At 46.2% G+C, this 19,115-nt stretch overlaps 1 protein-coding gene across 9 annotated transcripts in view; it reads left to right on the forward strand.

Annotated features, from left to right (window-relative positions):
* LOC144772708 (uncharacterized) overlaps window positions 1-19,115 on the forward strand; it is a 1,708,106-nt gene that overhangs the window by 588,550 nt on the left and 1,100,441 nt on the right. For all 9 annotated transcript variants that reach the window (XM_078657210.1, XM_078657211.1, XM_078657206.1 and 6 more), the window contains one exon: window positions 8,312-8,363. In XM_078657210.1, coding sequence (XP_078513336.1) covers window positions 8,312-8,363 — 52 coding nt within the window. The remainder of the gene's footprint in view (window positions 1-8,311; window positions 8,364-19,115) is intronic.

A 19,115-nucleotide genomic window follows, 5' to 3' on the forward strand; every position in this document is an offset into this window, starting at 1 on the left:
AATTAGTAGATGTAGAATAAGTGGTAGATCCCTAAAGATATGACAGTTATTGCGCACTGTGACATCACCATCATGGATGCACCATATTTACAATGTGGTGCACTATGGGGCAAAAATGGCACAGATATGTGATGTATCTGTGCTGTGAAGATGGCGCATTGCTTGACTTGCATTGCAAGCACAAGGCAGCTCCAGCAATGTTCTTGGGCCTCTATGCTCACAATGCTTTGTCAATCCTTACCCCTGCTTCAAACAGGTGCAGGGTTTTGGCGCAGTATAATCCCAAAAGTGAGTGAATTAAATCTTATAGATTTCACTAAGTCACTTTTAGGAGGTGTTCCTGCGCCAGAACACCCCCCAACTGTGCAGGAAAGCCTCCTTTTGACGCACGCCTTTACAATGTGACGTACCTTCCAATTACGTCAGATTGTAAATAGCATACATCATGGTACATCTTTTGCACCACCGCTGCATCACAAATGTGATGCAATGGTGGTGTAAAAGAGACACAAGGGGATTGTAAAACCGCCCTTAATACATACAAATTCATCCACGCAGTTTCACCAATAGTGCAAATTGAAGCATATACTTGTAACATATTTATATACATATGTTACATTCAAGTGTTTCAGAGGTATTACAGTATACTATAGGTAAACACCCTATAGATTTATGCTGTAGCACATCCTTATAGTTTTGCACTTTCATATTCATTCATTCATTTATGAAGTACACATTTTTTCTGACAAACTTTTACAGACAAACATAGAAAATAGTTATATTGTTGACCAGTAGAGGTAGTTCTAAAGATAACTTTTTTTTCTTTTTTCTTTTGTACTTTTTTGTAGTTTTTTCAACAATTTTGAATTTTTTTTGTAGAAACAAAAAGTAGAAAAATAGAACTCTTGAAAATAAAAAACTGTGGACCTGCAACAGAAATTCCATTAAAAAATCAGTTTCTGGGGCATTGGTGCCGCTCCTGCCTCCTGCCTCCTGCCTCCTAACAATGAGGTCCACTGACTGCTCCCCATAACATAAAAGTTCATTGCAATATATGCAGAGGAACTTTATTTTGGAAAATTGAGAAACAATCACATTTGTTGGAGTGGTTCCAGATGGTGGTGGCGGCGCACTTGAGGTGCTTGACACTGCAGTTGGTGGAGCATCCTGCAGGCTGCGGGTTTTCTCCCTTGCATAATTATTGGGATGCAAGTTTTTTACATGTGTGTCCATGCTTGCTGTTCCAAATGAATATTTATTTGTTGGGTCCCCGCGAGATAGAACTACATCACAAAGTTTGCAGGTCACCTTTGGAGCGCTCACTTTCTTTTGGCCCTCAGGAATAGAAAAGAATTTCCAAATCAAAGCCTCCTTTTTTCTTTTGAGGAGGTTCTGCTAGGAAGGAGTTCTCATCAGAAGAATGCTCAGAAGGTGTTGTAGACCGAGCAGCCATAATAATCAAATATAGTTCCAAAGGACTTCAGCTGTAAAAGTAGAATGAACAAAATGGGAGGGGGTCTTTCAACAATTGGAGTAGGAATATCCAGGTCTTGAGTTGTTTCCTGAAGGAGAGATGGTCCTGAGTCAGTTGTAGGTGGATGGGGAGGGAGTTCCATGTCTTGGCCGCCAGGTAGGAGAAGGATCTTCCTCCGGCGGTGGCTCTGCGTATGCGTGGGACGCTTGTGAGGGCGAGGCTGGTCGAGCGGAGCTGGCGGTTGGGTGTGTAGAATGTGAGGCGGTTGTTGAGGTACTTGGGGCCCAAGTCGTGGAGAGCCTTGTGTGCGTGGGTGAGGAGTCTGAACGTGATTCTCTTGCTGACGGGGAGCCAGTGCAGGTCTTTCAGGTGGGCAGAGATGTGGCTGTGGTGGGGGATGTCCAGGATGAGTCGTGCGGAGGCGTTCTCTATGCGCTGGAGTCTTCTCTGAAGTTTGGCTGTGGTTCCCGCGTAGAGGGTGTTCCCGTAGTCCAGTCGGTTGGTGACGAGGGCCTGAGTGATCGTCTTCCTGGTTTCGGTGGGGATCCATCGGAAGATCTTTCGGAGCATGCGCAGGGTGTTGAAGCAGGATGATGAGACGGCGTTGACTTGTTTGGTCATCATGAGGGAGGAGTCCAGGATGAAGCCCAGGTTGCGTGCGTGGTCCGTTGGCTTGGGGGCGGTGCCCAGGGCAGGGGGCCACGAGGAGTCATCCCAGGTGGAGGGGGATGATCCCAGGATGAGGTCTTCCGTCTTGTCTGAATTCAGTTTCAGGCGGCTGGTCTTCGTCCACTCTGCGACGTCTTTCATTCCTTCCTGGAGGTTGGCTCTGGCGGTGGTGGGGTCGTTGGTGAGGGAGAGAATCAGCTGGGTGTCATCAGCATAGGAGATGATGTTTAGGTTGTGTTGGCGTGCAATGGCTGCAAGGGGGCTCATGTAGACGTTGAAGAGGGTGGGGCTGAGCGAGGATCCCTGGGGAACTCCGCAGATAACTTCGGTGGCCGCGGATCGGACCGGGGGGAGGCGGACTCTCTGGGTTCTTCCGGTGAGGAACAAGATGATCCACTCCAGGGCCTTCCCTTGGATTCCGGTGTTGCTGAGGCGCTCTATTAGTGTGCGGTGGCATACTGTGTCGAACGCTGCTGAGAGATCCAGGAGGATGAGGCAGCTGTTTCCCTGTTGTCAAGCAGGGATCTGATGTCGTCTGTAGCTGCGATGAGGGTGGTCTCTGTGCTGTGGTTAGCTCGGAAACCTGACTGTGAGGGGTCGAGGGATCCGTTAGTCTCGAGGAAGGCGGCAAGTTGCTTGTTGACGGTCTTCTCGATGACTTTGGCAGGAAAAGGGAGGAGCGAGATGGGGTGGAAGTTCTTGAGTAAGCATGGGTGGATTTTGCGAATTGGCAATCCGCAAACTTGCGTATTTACGGATTCGCAATCCGCAAAATCCGCGAACTCTCGCGAATTTGCAGATTTTTTTTTGTGTTCGCAAGGATTTCTGCCAGTTCGCGAGGGTTCTGTACCAGTTCGCAATTGCGAACTTACTTGTCGGCTCGCAACGGCCGTGACTATGTTGTTTCTACATCTGGTTCATCATCACAGGTTCACAGCACCCTCTGTTTCACCACTGCCACCCTCTGGTACACCCATGCCACCCTCTGGTACATCACTGCCACCCTCTGGTTGGTTTATCCATGTAGATTATGGGGGTTAAAAAAAGCAAGCACACCTGCCCTGCTTCAACTGACATGAATTAATTTGGGGTTGATTAATTTGTCACTGAATTTAAACTTCCAGTCTGGCTGGCACCTGCTTCCTTATCTGTAATTTGCTTTCTGTTGCAGTGCAATTTTTTTTCACAGGACCTTTGTGGCTATAGTTGCAAGTAGGCAACTGAACTCTGAAGGGGCCCCTCAGGAAGTACTATAGGGAATGGTTACTAATGATAAGATTGAACTTTTGCACCTGCTGACTGCTTTCAGTTTTGTCTGTAATTGCTTTCTGTTGCAGTGTAATTTTTTTAACAGGACCTTTGTTGTATACTTGTAGCTATTCTCTGAGCCTGCTGTGAGGGTCTGAGCAGGGTCATAGAATAGTTGCAAGTAGGCAAATGAACTCTGAAGGGGCCCCTCAGGAAGCACTACAGGGAATGGTTACTAATGATAAGATTGAACTTTTGCACCTGCTGAGTGCTTTCAGTTTTGCAAAAATCCAAATATCCAGCAGCATCCACAAAAAGTAATCCTTCCAGGTCAAGATCCAAATCAAAGTGACCAGCATATGAAGAAAGCACTGGGAGGAGCCTGGTGGACAGGAACAGGAAGTTGGAGACTGTGGGGCACTTCCTTCCTCCCACCCCCACCCCCCAAAATGGACTCCTTGCAAAAAAAAGTGCAGGCAAATGTCAACCTGAGGAGTTATTCTGATAAAAATCATAATTTTCAAGGTTAATGCTGCCTGCTGGTGGATTTCTTGTGCGAAATTGCAAATTTTGCAATCTCGCAATTCCGAGATTGTCGCTGCCCGCCGCATCTACGTGTTCGCAAGTGTTTACTCCGGCGAAATTGTATAGTATTCTAGTTGGCAAGTGCGACCAAGCAAAAAATCCGCTTCGCACGGATTTTACGAATTTTCAGCAAGTTCGCGAGAGTTCGCGGATTGCGAATTTACCGAAAATCCGCAAAATCCACGAGCGGAACGGATTTTACGCCCATGCTCATTCTTGAGGTCGGTGGGGTCTGCGGTGGGTTTCTTCAGGAAGGCTCTGAGTTCGGCATGTTTCCTGCTCTCCGCGAAGGTGGCGAAGATGTTGATGATGTCCCGGAATTGGGGTGCGATGATGGAGTCGGCCTTGTTGCAGACGTGGTGAGGGCAGGGGTCGGTTGGTGATCCGGAGTGGATGGTGTTCATCGTGCGGGTGGTGTCTTCGGTGCTGACCGGGGTCCAGTTGCAGACGGTGGTGGTTGGGGGCGCTGGTTCGGTGGTTGGGTGCGCGGTCTGTGCGCCGAAGCTGTTGTGTATGTCGGCGATCTTGCGGTGGAAGAATGAGGCGAGTGAGTCGCAGAGGTCTTGCGGGGGTGTGATGTCGTTGTTGCAGGTGCTGGGGTTGGAGAGCTCTTTGACGATGCTGAAGAGTTCCTTGCAGTTGCGGGTGTTGTTGTCCAGTCGTTCTTTGAATGTTGCCCTTTTGGTGGTGCGGATCAGCTGGTGGTGTGTGCGGGTGGCGTTCTTGAGGGCTTTCATGTTTTCTGTAGTCTGGGCGTGGTGCCAGGCTTTCTCGAGGGTGCAGCAGTTTTTCTTGGAGATTTTGAGTTTGTTGGGGAACCACAAGGTTTTCTTGCTGCCGGGTCTGCTGGGAGGGTTCTTCAGTGGTGCGAGGTCATCGGCGCAGTTGGTGAGCCACTGTGAGAAGTTGCGGGCTGCTTCGTTGGGGTCCGTTGTGTTGGCGGGAGGGTTCTGGCTGAGGGAGGTGGTGAGCTGGTCGGCGGTGATCTTGCTCCAGCTCCTGCGGGGAACCTGTTGCGGGTGGTGGTGGGTCGTGGTTCTCCTGAAGTTGAAGTGGACACAGCTGTGATCAGTCCAGTGTAGTCCGGTGGAGTGGCTGAAGGAAATGTGCTTGCTGGAGGAGAAGATGGGGTCTAGTGTGTGGCCGGCGTAGTGGGTGGGGGTGTTCACCAGTTGCTTGAGTCCGAGGTTGGCGAGGTTGTCCAGCAGGGCGGCGGTGTTGCTGCCATTGTTGTTCTCCAGGTGGATGTCGAGGTCCCCATGGAGGATGTAGTCTGAGGAGGTGAGGGCGTGCGGGCTTATGAAGTCTGTGATGGCTTCGCTGAATTGTGTGCGTGGTCCCGGGGGTCTGTAGATGAGAGTGCCTCTGAGGGTGGTCTTGGGGTCGGTGTGTATTTGGAAGTGAAGGTGCTCGGCGGCGGTGAGGGCGTCATCAGAGTTGGTGATGTGGATGGTGTTTCTGTGGACAATGGCGATGCCTCCTCCGGTTTGGTTGATGCGGTCCCTCCGGGTGATCTTGTAGCCTTCCGGGATGGCTACGGCGATGTCGGGGGCAGAGGAGGCGTTCATCCAGGTTTCCGTGAGGAAGGCGACGTCTGGTGATGTTGTGTCGAGGAGGTTCCAGAGCTTGACGGCGTGTCTGTGGACGGAGCGGGTGTTGAGCAGGATGCACTTGAGGTGATGGTTGCTGGTGCCTGGCCTTGCGCGTGCGGTGGAGGTCCGGAGGCAGGTGAACTTGCAGGCTTGGCAGGTGAAGGGTCTGTGGGTGCGTTTCGGGGTGGCTCGGTGGCAGGCGGGGTTCCGGCCGGCGTTGAGTGCGTGGATGGTGGCGGCTTCGTAAGTCCGTCGTGTGGGCTGGCATCGTTGGGGGCCAGGGGTCCTGGCGTTGGGCGCGGTCCAGGCGCGGACGGGCGCAGACGGGCTTGCCATTGGCGCGCCTTCCGCTACGTGCGTCCGCTGCGCGGTCGCTTCGTGGTCTGCATAAGAGCGCTGGCGGGAGGGAGGAGCAGCTGGGTGGCGGGAGCAGGGCGGCGAATCGGGAGACGGTGTGCCGGGGTCGGCGGGGCCACAGGGTGGCAGCGGCGGGAAAAAGTGCGGCAGGAGACCGGGCTAGGCGGGCAGCAGGAGACCGGGCAAGGCAGGCGGCAGCAGCCTGGGGGCGACCTCACCTAAAGGCAGGGTCAGAGGTTGCTCCCTGTGCTGCTGCGTGCCCTCCTTAAGAGCGCTGGCGGGAGGGAGGAGCAGCTGGGTGGCGGGAGCGGGGCGGCGAATCGGGAGATGGTGTGCCGGGAGGGTGGCAGCGGCGGGAAAAAGTGCAGCAGGAGACCGGGCTAGGCGGGCAGCAGGAGATCGGGCAAGGCAGGCGGCAGCAGCGTGGGGGCGACCTCACCTGAAGGCAGGGTCAGAGGTCGCAGGATTATTCTGCCCAGAGGTGGCTGCAAGCCTTCTCCTCCAATGGCTTGCACATGGCTAGGCCACCTTATCCACTGGTGCATTTAGGTTGCATGATACTGTCGGGTCCAGCGTATCTGCCATTGTGTCAGAGGAGGAGTGTCCCATGTAAGGGAATCAGAAGATGGGCACCATGAGCTGGAGAGACCCACCTCATCTTCAGAATCCCCATGGGAGTCTTCCCCATCTGGGGTATTGCCAGTCCTGTACTGGCTACACCAGGCACTGGGCATTTTTCCGATGGGCTGCCAATGTGGGTGCTGGTTTTTGACTCCTGGGGGGCTATTTTTGTTACAGGGCTGTTTTTGAAGCATAGCTGCTATATTGGACCCTTTAACAAAATTGGTAGAACCCGGCCCTGGCAAACATCTTGGCAGTACCTCCAACCCCCCAGAGGGGCAGCCAAGCACTTCGCCGGGCCGATTTTGGTTTCCCAGTCCGCCCCTTGGTATTGGGCGAGGCAGACTTGGCAGGCTCTGAAAAACCCTCAGAGGACCTGCCTAAGGGTTTAGCTTGGACCAGAAAAGACCTTATGTAAACAATCAAATGCATTGGGCTCCAATCTGACTTTTCCTTTTCCCATTTGGTTTAGTGGAACCAGAGGAGAGACTGGTGTCCCCAGGGATCCAAAGCTTCAATGTCTGGTCTTGGTAGCCTTGGCACATTCATGTGCTGTTTGCCTTGATAGGCACTATTCCAGGGGAGCCATAGCCTCAGGAACTGCCCTATATATAGAGGCATCTACTGCCTTGTAAATATCATCATCTCAGGGGCTGAAGGAGGGCTTCCTCCTCCCTATAAGTGATTTCTGGTTTCTGCATGACATTTGTACTGAGAGCTATAATCAAGCAGGTGAAGTGCTGCCTAATGTGGCACCGGGTAGCCCAGTACAGTATATATAGAGATAAATGGCCTCACGATTCAAGGGTCTAAACCAGGGGACACTCCTCCGACTGTAGTTCACTGGGTAATTAGCCTAAGAACGTATCCCCACCAAGGCCTGCACAACCACTTAATTCAACACAGACTCCACAAGGAGTCAAATGGGAATAATATAGACCTCCTTTGGTGTCCAGAACAATTGAGAAAATAAATATACAGACCTCAACATGAGCCATCTGTCTCCAGGCTGCAGGACAAGCCTCAGACAGCTGCCATGGCACGCACCCCCCTAACTGGTTCAAGGAAGTTGAATGATGCATGTTGTACAGTGGAAGAGTCACTCTGGTTGGGCCCTACAGTGCTACCTAGCGAGCAGAGGACTGCACCGGGCTCGCGGTCCCATTGTAAGTAAAGGGATTATTGGTTGCAGAAGGAATGCAATAGCACTCCAGCTGCCTGTCAACACACAATCCCAAAAACCTGATAATGATAGCAGGCATAAAGTGAACAATGCCATTAAAGTCAAACCAAGCAATAAACATGAAGGAGAGAGCAGGGAGCATGGGGATTATCTGTGGCTGCTGAACAGCGAAGAAAGAGGGAGCTTCAATAGAGACAAATGACTTTAAATGGACTTTATTTATCTGATTGGTTGATTGTAAAATGGCGGATATTTGTGAAATTGTGTAGTAAAGCAAAGGAAGTTAAGCATAATCCTCACCTGTGGTTCTGAAGTAGAATCTGCAGGAAAATCATGTATTCACCAGAAGAAATACAATTCTGCAGGTAAGTAACTTTCAATCATGTCTCTTTTGTTTTTTCTGTTCCTTAAGCTCACTTTCCCTGTATCCATTCTGCCTTGGTTCCATGTTTTTTTAAGTAAGCTTGATGTGTGCATACTCTCCTTGTACTTTGTTTCTTTATTGATGCTTCTATTACATTCCCCAGTCATAGCGTACCTCAATTTTTATAACTGAAACATTCTCATTGTTTTGTCTTCCAGTGCTAAGAGAGAAGCTTTTCTAACAGTTGCAGAGAATAAAGTCCAAGAACTCGTAAGATTACCCTGCTTGAAACTAAATATCTTAATCAATATCCAGTCATATTATGTGTGCATTAGGAGGTAGTAGTCCCTTATTTGCATGCATATGCGACTGTCAGAGATCCTTATACTGTTTAAAGTTGTATTTTATAGGTCCACTACAGACTTCAACAATTCCTTATGAGAGACCTTCCTGTTGGACACTGATTCCCTATTACCTAATTAGAAAAATGATTACCTCTGCTTTCACCTCCATTGCAAGCATGTTTTTAGGTCTCGCCTAGCATCGCAGCGCATGCGCTGCTCACTTTGCGAGACATGCAGTATACAGTATATCTGGGGAAGCTCCGCCTACTTTCTGCCCATATTTTTGATTGGCTTAAATCTGAAATGCTGCATTCTGATTGGTTGCCATCCTGCTAGTCCCGCCTCCTGATTGCCATGTCGTCATTTTTGTCCCTCCATGGCTATTGGCCCCTTTACTTTAAAAACTGTTTTGTTTCCCTACCTCCCCCGTTCCCTCCCACAATCCGAGACTTCTTAGCCCACTCCCCAGGATCCCCCCTCCCATTCGTGCCTTCTTGGACGCCCGCATTTCCGTGTAAAATGCAATAGGGCTGACGTAAATATAAGTCCTATTGCATTTTAAATGCTTGTTTGTGGTGTGATTGGTGGGTGAATTTGCACTTCTTTTGTCTCTCACATGCACGTGATGCCTTACATCGTACGCATGCACACCACATGAACACATTGTGGCTATGTTCAAGAAGGGTTCAGGTGTGCGTACAATTTCCCTGTGTACCCGAGTTACCTGTGAACACACTTAAGCATATTTCAGGATCGCCGGGACAGCGGAGAGCTGCTTGTTTTGATTAGGCAAAAAGTGCAGCCCACCGATCTCCATCCCATTCCGGATATCAGTGGGAGTGATTATCACTGTGCTTCTGGGCCTTGCAGGCCCCCTTTAAATTTGTGCTCCTGTAAACCGAACCCATTTCCATCAGAAGATGCTAAGAAAGGGAAACTAAACAAAACCATCCATTCTCCTTATTCACAACTGGCCCCAATTCCTTGCGACTGCAGGAGTTGGCAGAGGGGGTAAACGGTTTCCCGAGGTTCCAGGCTGACAGCCCAAGTGAAAACAATAAGAGACGAGACTGGCGACCCCTGCTCCTGTGATTACAGTATCAGCTAACATGATCAAATGGCTGTCGCAATCAAGCCTCGGTTTCAGCGAATACTCATTTCTGCTAACAGCTTGCTTTCCATTTAACACTCAAACAGCAACTGCCACACAAAAAATATTTTCTACTGCAAGCACATACTTTATTGAGAAACGGGAACGCGACCAATTTGGTTAAAGCACTCTATGTGCCTAGCTAATAGTCACTCCCACCTGATCTTTCGCTCAGGAGTAACACTTTCCCTATTATTCTAACTCAAACTTCTCGAGAATGTACATGTTCCTCGGTGGTCGGTATGCATGGGTAAAGTTCTGAAATATGCAGTAGTAGTCCCATTAAGATGTTTTTAGAGCTCACTTTGAATGTGATCAGCATGAGTTGAACATCTGTGTTAATTCCTAATGTAGATAGTCCTGACTACGATAATACGCGTGATTTTATTTAATTTCTGCCCATATGTTGTGTGATTAGCTCAACCTGGTGCCCCGTTTTTTTTACCCTTGGTAGTCTGGGACTTGTAGTCAGTCCGTCATTTATAAACGGAGAAACAAAATGAGAGGCCCTAGAATATAAAGAATAAAAAAGAAGAGGACTGGTTAAGATACTGACGCCTGCCATTGAACTACTTCCTAATACTGCCAGACAGATATGCGCGTAGAGGGATTTGTTGTTGGTTCAGACCCAAGGCAAGCACCAGCTGGTTAAGGGAGAGATCGAGGTCCAAACCAACAATTTTGCTTTCCAGAAAGAAACAAGGAGGAAACTACAGCGTGCTTTAGTTCAGCAGCCAAGTGTTGACAGGACAGAGTGTAGGACAGTGAGTTGCAGGAGCAAAGAAGTAGCAGTCAAAGCAGCCTCTCCTCTGTGTTTATAATTTACCTCTTAGATACCAGCTACCTCTGTTTCTCCAAGAATCATGTTGCAGCTTCCGGATCCTCTAGATGCCACCCTTCCACCCATACCAGCCACCGCTGCCCTGGCACTAGTGAAGACCCTGCGGTGCTGATGACACCATTTGCCTGCCCCTAAATGTGCTGTCCCCTCATACTTGAGGAGTGCACTATTCAGACTATCTTCTTGGATGGTACAAGACTCCCATAGCGGTGTGACTTAGGTGTGCATTAATTGACTGTGTGGCTCTCCTGCAACCTTGAATGGCTGGTAATAATGGAGTAACCTAATTCAACATGACATGTGATAGGTAGTGGTGAATGTCAATCTCTTACTACCAATCTTTGCGTTTTTATAATATTAAAATACATGTGAGCGAGTGGGAGTTTGTTTGTATGCAGGCATTAGATGGAGAGGGCATTTGTGAAGTCCTCTCTGTACTTAACTTGAGCTGGGGGGCCCAGGAACACTCATTGTTAGGGACAAGCACTTATTTTACCTCCTACACTCAATTGGGTGATATTGTTTTGTCTATGGCGCTCCTTGTTGTAGAAAGAGCACAACACTACTAAAATAAGTGGACAGGCACTGATACAAGTAGAATGTTTTGTGAAGGTTCAAAAGATAGACCTATTCTGAATGTATAGACACTGGTGGAATTGTTGGGGCTTTGATACCTTCACCGCTTTATAAATAATGTATTGCACCATGCCCAAATTCTGGTATACAACATAATTCCAAGATTGGGTGTGCCACAGAACCCTTTTACTTTTCAGAGCAGTTTCAGTAAAAACTTAATTGCAGTTTGCAAAAATGTTATGCAGTTTTAATTACTAATCCAAGGGAACCTAAAGTAAAGACATAAATCAAAGTAGGCAACTAACCCTCACTTTCAGTCAGCTATTATTTCTTCAGTTACATGCATTATAAATACACATTCCTTTATTTGTAATTCAATAACACACCCTGTTAAATTAGGTCAACATATAAAATTGTTCTCTGATTATGGTTTAACATTTGCAAAAGTAATAGTAACACATCAGTCCCCAAATGAAGTATGTTAGTTTCACCAAAACAATATTTGTTAAAACTCTCTTAAATTTGTTCTCTAACCATCTGTACCAAATAAATCTCTGCTACTTCAAACCTACAGCAGCTCTGCATCCATGCCTCCTTAGATGCATGATGTTAGAAATTGGGTTATTGGTTGACTTGGGTTAAGCCCTGGTCAAGCAGCAACCACATTCCTAGTCAGGGTAAGGTACAGGCAAACCGTAAATGAACCTGTGCTTACCCTCTGGTGCTTGGAGCAGAGTAGTCAGGCTTAACCTAGAGGCAATGCCTAAAGTATCTGTGCAACACTTCAAAAAGTAAATCAGTAAAAACCACACAAAAAGGATCCCACATCAGGTTAAAAGAATAGAGCTTAGTTTAATAATAATAATAATAAAATAAAAAACCACCAAGACCAAAACAACAAAAATCCAATGAGTAGAACTAAAGTTATTGAATTTTAAAGTTTTTATGGTGAGAAATGGTTGCCTAAAAGCACAAAGCACTATAGGGAATATTTAATCGTTCCAGACTGGGACAAAGACACAAGTTCAGGCAGACCGCGATGGAGCTTGGGCCGTATGAAATGCTTATGACGATCAGGATGCCAAGTTGAGGCCTCAGATGGTGTGCATGGCATGTCACAGACACTCTACTTAGATATGAGAATGATGTCATATCACTTACTGCAGTGCTTAATTTGAGCTGGCGGTTGCAGCACCCAGGATAATGTGCTGCATTGATAAATACTTATACGGTCCCACAGGCAAGACAGATTGCATTGCAATTGCTTGTTTTTAAATGTTGACTCATCTCAATAAGAAATTGTATCTCCAACATACCGCTGCACACTTCTCTAATGGTATGAAGACTCCTATCATGGTAGACCTATTGAGACCTGGGAATGAATTAAAATGGTTAAATACAACCATGTAATATCCCACATGTGCTTACAGGTAGGGTATAATTAATTTCACATTTTCAGGTTGTAAAAGCTTACTTGCAACCGATGTGTAACAACAAGAATATATAAGATGGAAGCAAAACATTTTTTTTTAAAGTTATTAGGTTTAAAAAAGAGGGTTGGACTTGGACGTCCAGAGAAAACATGAGGGAAAGTGTGTAGTCAGAGAATGAAAACAAAAATGACTGAAATTTTTCAATGGTAGACACAGAAATAGAGGATGTGCCTCTTCATAAATGCTTCTATGCATTTTCTGGGTTTACATTAACGGACCTACCATTTGATAGAAAGATAACATCATGTATTTTATATAATTTTATCATCATGGATATTCAAAAACAGTCAATCAGGATTCAGAAACAACTACATCACCAAAACATCACTCAACGCGGCGACCAACAACTTTCGAATCATCCTGGACTGAGGAGAAACAGCAGCGCTTATCTGCTTGACCTCTCAGATGCCTTAAAAACTGTGTTCCATATCACCCCATCAGATGACTCCACGAGACTGGCATACAAGAATAAGCTCTCAAATGGAAAAAGAACCCAAAGGGTCTGGTTGCCACCCTTCACATCAGAGAACAAGAAAATGATATGCAAAGTCCCGCAGGGATCAGCCCTCATCCCCACTCATTTCAACATTTACATGACACCGCTCGTAAATATTATCCTATTACAAGACATCACTGTCATCCACTATGCCGATGACACATTACTCATCCTCTCCCTGACGAAAAAGACAACTAAAACCCAGAACCAACTTCACCAGCTGCATGACCATGGTAGCTGATTGGATGTGGCCCAAGTGGCTGAAGCTCAACTCTGACATGATGCAAGTACTGCCCTTTTGGCAACAATATCTCCCCATGGGACTTCACCTTGTGGCTGTCGGAGTTAGGACCAACACCCACAGACCACGCAAGAAATCTAGGGATCATCCTAGACGTCAAGCTAAACATGATAATTCAAGTCAATGCAGTGTACACCTCCTGCTTACACATCCTAGGAATGCTGCAAAAGATCCTCAAATGGATGCCTCAAAGCACCAGAGAACATTCACACAAGCACTCTGTTACAGAATACACTGGAACATATTTTAAATTAAAGTCTTTAATCCAAGGTTGTGGCACAGCAACAATTAGCATCTGGCTGGCAGACACGAACAGTGCAACTGACCTGGTGCCTAACAGCAGTGGAGGTTCTAAGTAGAACCAAAGAGGTACTGAATGATGCACATAGTTTAAAGAGACATTATCAATGTAAATATGTATAGTAAGAATGTAACACATCTCCCTTTTATAATAAAACAAAAAGAAAAGGAACAAGGAAGAAAATAAGTGATCTGGAAAACGACAAGAGATTTAAGTTAAATAATCAGCAAATCTAATAGGTGGAGATCTTGAGCGAACAGACATTTTAACTCTTGAAGCAACATCACCATTAGAATTAAGCTGTACATCAGGAACGGTAGAATTTAGCAATGAAGAATGATTGGAATTTTGCAAAGAGGGACACTTAGCAACACGTCTAATGTTCCATAACTTACCATCCTGAGTAAGTAGACTATTACTAAAAACCTTTACAACTTTCATAGGTTTACCAAATTTGTTTGCACATTGGGTCATGAAACCAGGTTTCCTAATCCTGACCCAATCACCAATACAAAAATTTGTAATTTTCACATTCCTCTTGTTATCATACCATTCTTTAACCTTAGCTTGTTTGCACTCCACTCTTTCTACAATATCTTTAATCAGATCATCAGAAAAAGATTTATTAGAACATTTGTCCTTAAACCACCATGGACAAATGGTAGAGGCTGGGTCACGCCCTTATAGTAAACGGAAAGGCCTAACTTCTGTTGTAGAATGTGGAGTTATCCTGTATAACCAAAGTTTTTCTCTCAATAAGTTCCTCCATTCAGAACCCATCTTGAATACATCAGAAACAAAACCCTTCAACACCCTGTTGAAACGTTCAACTAAACCGTTCTCATGAGGTTCATAAACAGAAACTGTACAATGTTTAATGTTTTGTAATTTGAGAAAATTCTCCATTTCTAAAGAGGTAAGTTGCACCCCATTAACTGTTACAAGAACAGAAGGACACCCTTCTCTGGAAAACACCTCTTTGAAAAACTCTATCATAACGGTAGTGGAAACTGAAGAAACAAACTTGACCTCCGGCCATTTAGAGTGGTAATCAAGCACAACAAGGGCATAACGAGAATCAAACGGAAGACACATAAAAGGACCAGAAATATCAAACGCAAGTTTCTTCCAAGGTTCATTTGGCCAAATAGAAGTTTTTAATGGAGGAACATTTACCTTCAACATCTTCTCACTTCCCATGCACACTTCACATTCTCTAACCTTACGATCTGCCATTCTATCAATACCAGGCCACCAAAAATAGTTTCTTATGAGTCGTTTCATTGCAGACATTCCAGGATGCATCTTATGAGCAATATCTAAAATTACCTTCTGCATTTCAAATGGTGGAACACACTTTCCAGACTTGAAAACGAAACTATTTTCCAATGTCAACTCATCCAAGACAGAGAACATGGGGAAAATACTTTCCGAAATATTCTTTTTATCAGGCCAACCCTCAAGAATATACTTCTTGATGGTTTGTAAAGTAACATCATGACTATCAGCAAGGTTCCAAGACTGTTCAGAAATATCTTCAAACGAACCCGCAATAACATCTTGTAAACAAGTATTCACTTCTTTCTCAAGAGACATTTCATCAGCACTCGACTTACAAGGCATGCGAGACATAAAATCGGCAATGACATTCTTTTTCCCTGGAACAAACTCTGCTGTAAAACAATATTCCTGCAATCTTGAAGTTAACCTAGCTATACGAGCAGTAGAACTCCATCCACCCCCCGTAGACAAAATGTTGACCAAGGGTTTATGGTCAGTTCTCAAAAGAAACTTACTACCCCAAATATAATTTCGAAAATGTTCTATGGCCCAGACATATGCCAAAAGTTCCTTTTCTATTACCGCATACCTCCTTTCAGTTTCATTAAGAGTACGTGAAGCAAAACAAACATTCCACTCCTCCTTACCCAAAATTTGAGACAAAACAGAACCCAAACCATATCTACTAGCATCCACTGTGATTATGCACATTTTGTTCAAGCAAAACGGTCTAAGGGTGGGAGCTTGCAGGATGTCACACTTAATGAGATCAAAAGCTTTTTGTTGATCTTGTTCCCAAACAAACACAGCATTATGTCTGAGAAGCTTCCTTAAAGGCTCCATTTTGGAAGCAAAATTACACACAACTTTGCTGTAGTATTCGCACATACCTGCAAAAGAAAGTAATTGTTCCTTATTTTCGGGAGCAGGAGCATTTGTGATACCATCAACATTTGATTTTTTAGGAACAACCCCATTCCCAGACAATGTGTGACCCAAGTACTCTATAGAGTGTTGAAACATTTTATATTTGTTGAGTTTCAAAGTAAGACCATTTTCTCTCAATTTCCCACAAACACACTTTAAATGTTGCAAATGATCATTGTTATTGGCTGAGAAGATCAGAATGTCATCCTGGAAACATTTAACAAACTTATCCAAATCTCTCAAAATATTAAACATAACTCTTTGAAATACAGATGCCGCCGATGCTAACCCAAACGGCATTCGAGTGTACTGAAATAATCCTTGAGGAGTAATGAAAGCTGTCAGGCATTTTGAGTCTTCAGTAAGAGGTACCTGATGGTAAGCTGACTTCAGGTCTGAAGTAGAAAACACTTTTGCTCCCTCCAACATCGATACAACCTCATTTATATTTGGAAGAGGATGACAATCCACAATGATACTTGCATTAAGAGCTCGAAGGTCCGCACACATTCTTAGACTTTTATCATGTTTCCTCACTAAAACAATGGGAGAAACCCATTCTGCCGATTCAATAGGCTCTATAATACTCTCAGGTACTAAATCATTTAACATTTTCTTTAGTTCCTCTCTAACGTTTATAGGTACACCTCTCAGTTTTTGTTTTACAGGAACCACACCATTTTTAAGTTTAATTCTATGTGAATAGTCCTTGATTTTACCCAAAGTATCTGATAATACATCTTTGAACTCTTCTTTAACCAACATCTGTAACTTAGATGAATCTTCCTCTTTTAACAAAGCAATATTCTCCAGATCAACATTACTATCCAACATTACTGGTTCTATAGCACGAGGAGGATTGAGAATAATCCCAAACTTCCACTGGTCTCTCCATCCTAGAACATTAATACCTTTTATAGCCACATATAATTTGACACTCAAACATTTAGTTTTAAATGTAAGATCCACTACAAAAAAACTTAACATAACAATTTTGTCCTCATTGAAACTTACAGCTACAATGTCGGATGGAAAAATGTTCCTGATATTAAGGACAGAACTAAGTCGTAAATCAAAATATTCCTTTGTAATAATTGTCCACGGAGAACCCGAATCAGCCATGAGTTCTAATTTGATATTTAAGACTTCAACCTCACACACAGGTTTTTTTTATGCAAATGCAATCAGTGGAATCATTTACATTTGAGATACACTCCACCAAACATACCACGAAACCCTTATTGTCTTCACAGTGACTCCCACCGCATTCGCATTTAGTAACTTTTGGAATCTCTTCCATGACAGAAGCAACTTTTGCTTGAGAGTTAGGAATACTTTTCTTATGATCTCTACACATGTTTGAAAAATGTCCTGATCTGCCACACTTCCTACACTCTCTGGTCTTTTTTTTTTTTTTGTCAAATCTATTTTATTAGCATTTTGTATATGAACCAAGGTACAGTACAAAATTCAATCAGCAGAACAGGACAGTCCAAGCGCGCCAATGCTGTATTAACGTATCTCATATCAGCATGTCATATCATAAGATAGTCCCGCCACAGCAACACTGACAAGCGGTACATGTGCTGCGACTCAGCCTGTGCATGCAGAATTGAGACCCAAAGTCACTTGGAGCGTTTTAGGGCTGCCGCCAGTCCAGTTCTGCTTAATAACACGGCCGCGGGGCGAATCCCACTACTGTGTAGGTGCGCATAGAGATAACAGTAACCTAACAGTTAACGCAAACATTTAAACAATAGCGGCAAAAACCTGTACTGAATCTTTTGTTCCCCCTGCCCCATCTCCCCCACGCGCCTCCCCCTAGGTGTGTCAACATGTAGAAGCATGCATGCGTCTCAATCCTGCACGCCGAGAGGTAGTGAGTTGTAGGATGTCATCACGCCCTACTAACAAAGTGGCCCGCGGTATGCCCACCACCCGAGATAGCTAGTTAGGTCGTGCCAGCAGCGAGGGTCTCCGGCTCCCCCGGTAGGCGAAGGGCGCTGAGCATGCATGCCCATCGCTCCGCCATGGGTTCTTTTCGGAGCCCCGTCGTCTCCTCTCTCCGTATGGCTATCCATTCCGCCTGTGCCCACGCCCTAAGGGACAATGCCCACGCCTGCACAGCAGGTGGTTTGCGCGCCTTCCAACGCCTAGTCAGCAGCCGCTTGGCCACTATTAGTCCCAGATCTAGGAAGCGGGACGAAGCTTTATCCTGTGGCCTCCTCGTGAATTGATGCAGAAGGTACTCAGGCCAGTTAAAGGCTATGGCACGACCCGTGCACGCCCTAAGTGCCCCACACACCGCACGCCAGTAAGCATCCAGCTCAGGGCAGCTCCATAGGATGTGAACTATTCCTGCATCCAGCTCCTCGCACCTAGGGCAGGACGCGTCAGAGCGACGGAAGTACTTATTGAGTAGCTCAGGCGTGAGATAGGCCCTATGCACAATGAAAAGTTGTATCTGGCGAAAGCGCATGTTCCGGGGGATGCGCACAGGGCTCTTAAGGAGCCTCTCCCATTCTTTATCAGTTAGCGCTCTATCCATGTCTTGTTCCCACTTGCCTCTTAGAGGGGCTAGGCTATACTCTGTGTGCGCCCGCAGCGATGCGGCAAACCAGCGGACCAGGTGCCTTCCCCTCCCCATAACGTGCAAGTACTGCATGGTCAGGTGCTGCATAGGCTCCGTCGCCATATCACCCCAGCGAGCTACCATCTGTGCTACTAGCGAGCGGTGCAATAGGAACCCCCCAGGAGGCAGTCCATCTTCTGACACCAGTGTTTCATAGGCCACCAGCGCTCCATCCCTATATAGGTCACCTAGGGTCCGGACGTCTGCCTCTCCCCACTGTTCCAGCAGGGGGTGGGCACGCGCCCCCCCGCCTCCGGGGGAGGCCTCCAGGGGTATGGCAGGCGCATAAGGAGACACCTGTCGTGTGAGGAATAGGGCTCTGCGAAAGCATTTGTATGTTACGCCAGCAAAGGCGGAGCGGGTTTCTCAGGTGGCGCCAGTGGGTGAAAGAGAGCCACAACACGGCCCAAAGAGTATGGCGGGTCAATCGTGGCGGTGTCTTCCCTACCCCTATCTGCCAGCCAGCTGGCAATCCATTGTAACTGCGCGGCCAAATAGTACTGCTCAAAGCAAGGGGCAGCCAGCCCTACCCTGTCCGTTGGTAGGAATAGCTTCGGCAGTGCCAGTCAGTGTCTGGATGTGCCCCAGATGAAGTCACGGAGGACTACATTGAGTTTGGAAAAGAAGGAGGCCGGGATGAACAGAGGCAAATTAACAAAATAGCATAGGAGCCTGGGGAG

This window comes from Lissotriton helveticus, chromosome 8 (assembly GCF_964261635.1).
Source record: "Lissotriton helveticus chromosome 8, aLisHel1.1, whole genome shotgun sequence".
Classification (NCBI taxonomy): Eukaryota; Metazoa; Chordata; class Amphibia; order Caudata; family Salamandridae; genus Lissotriton; species Lissotriton helveticus.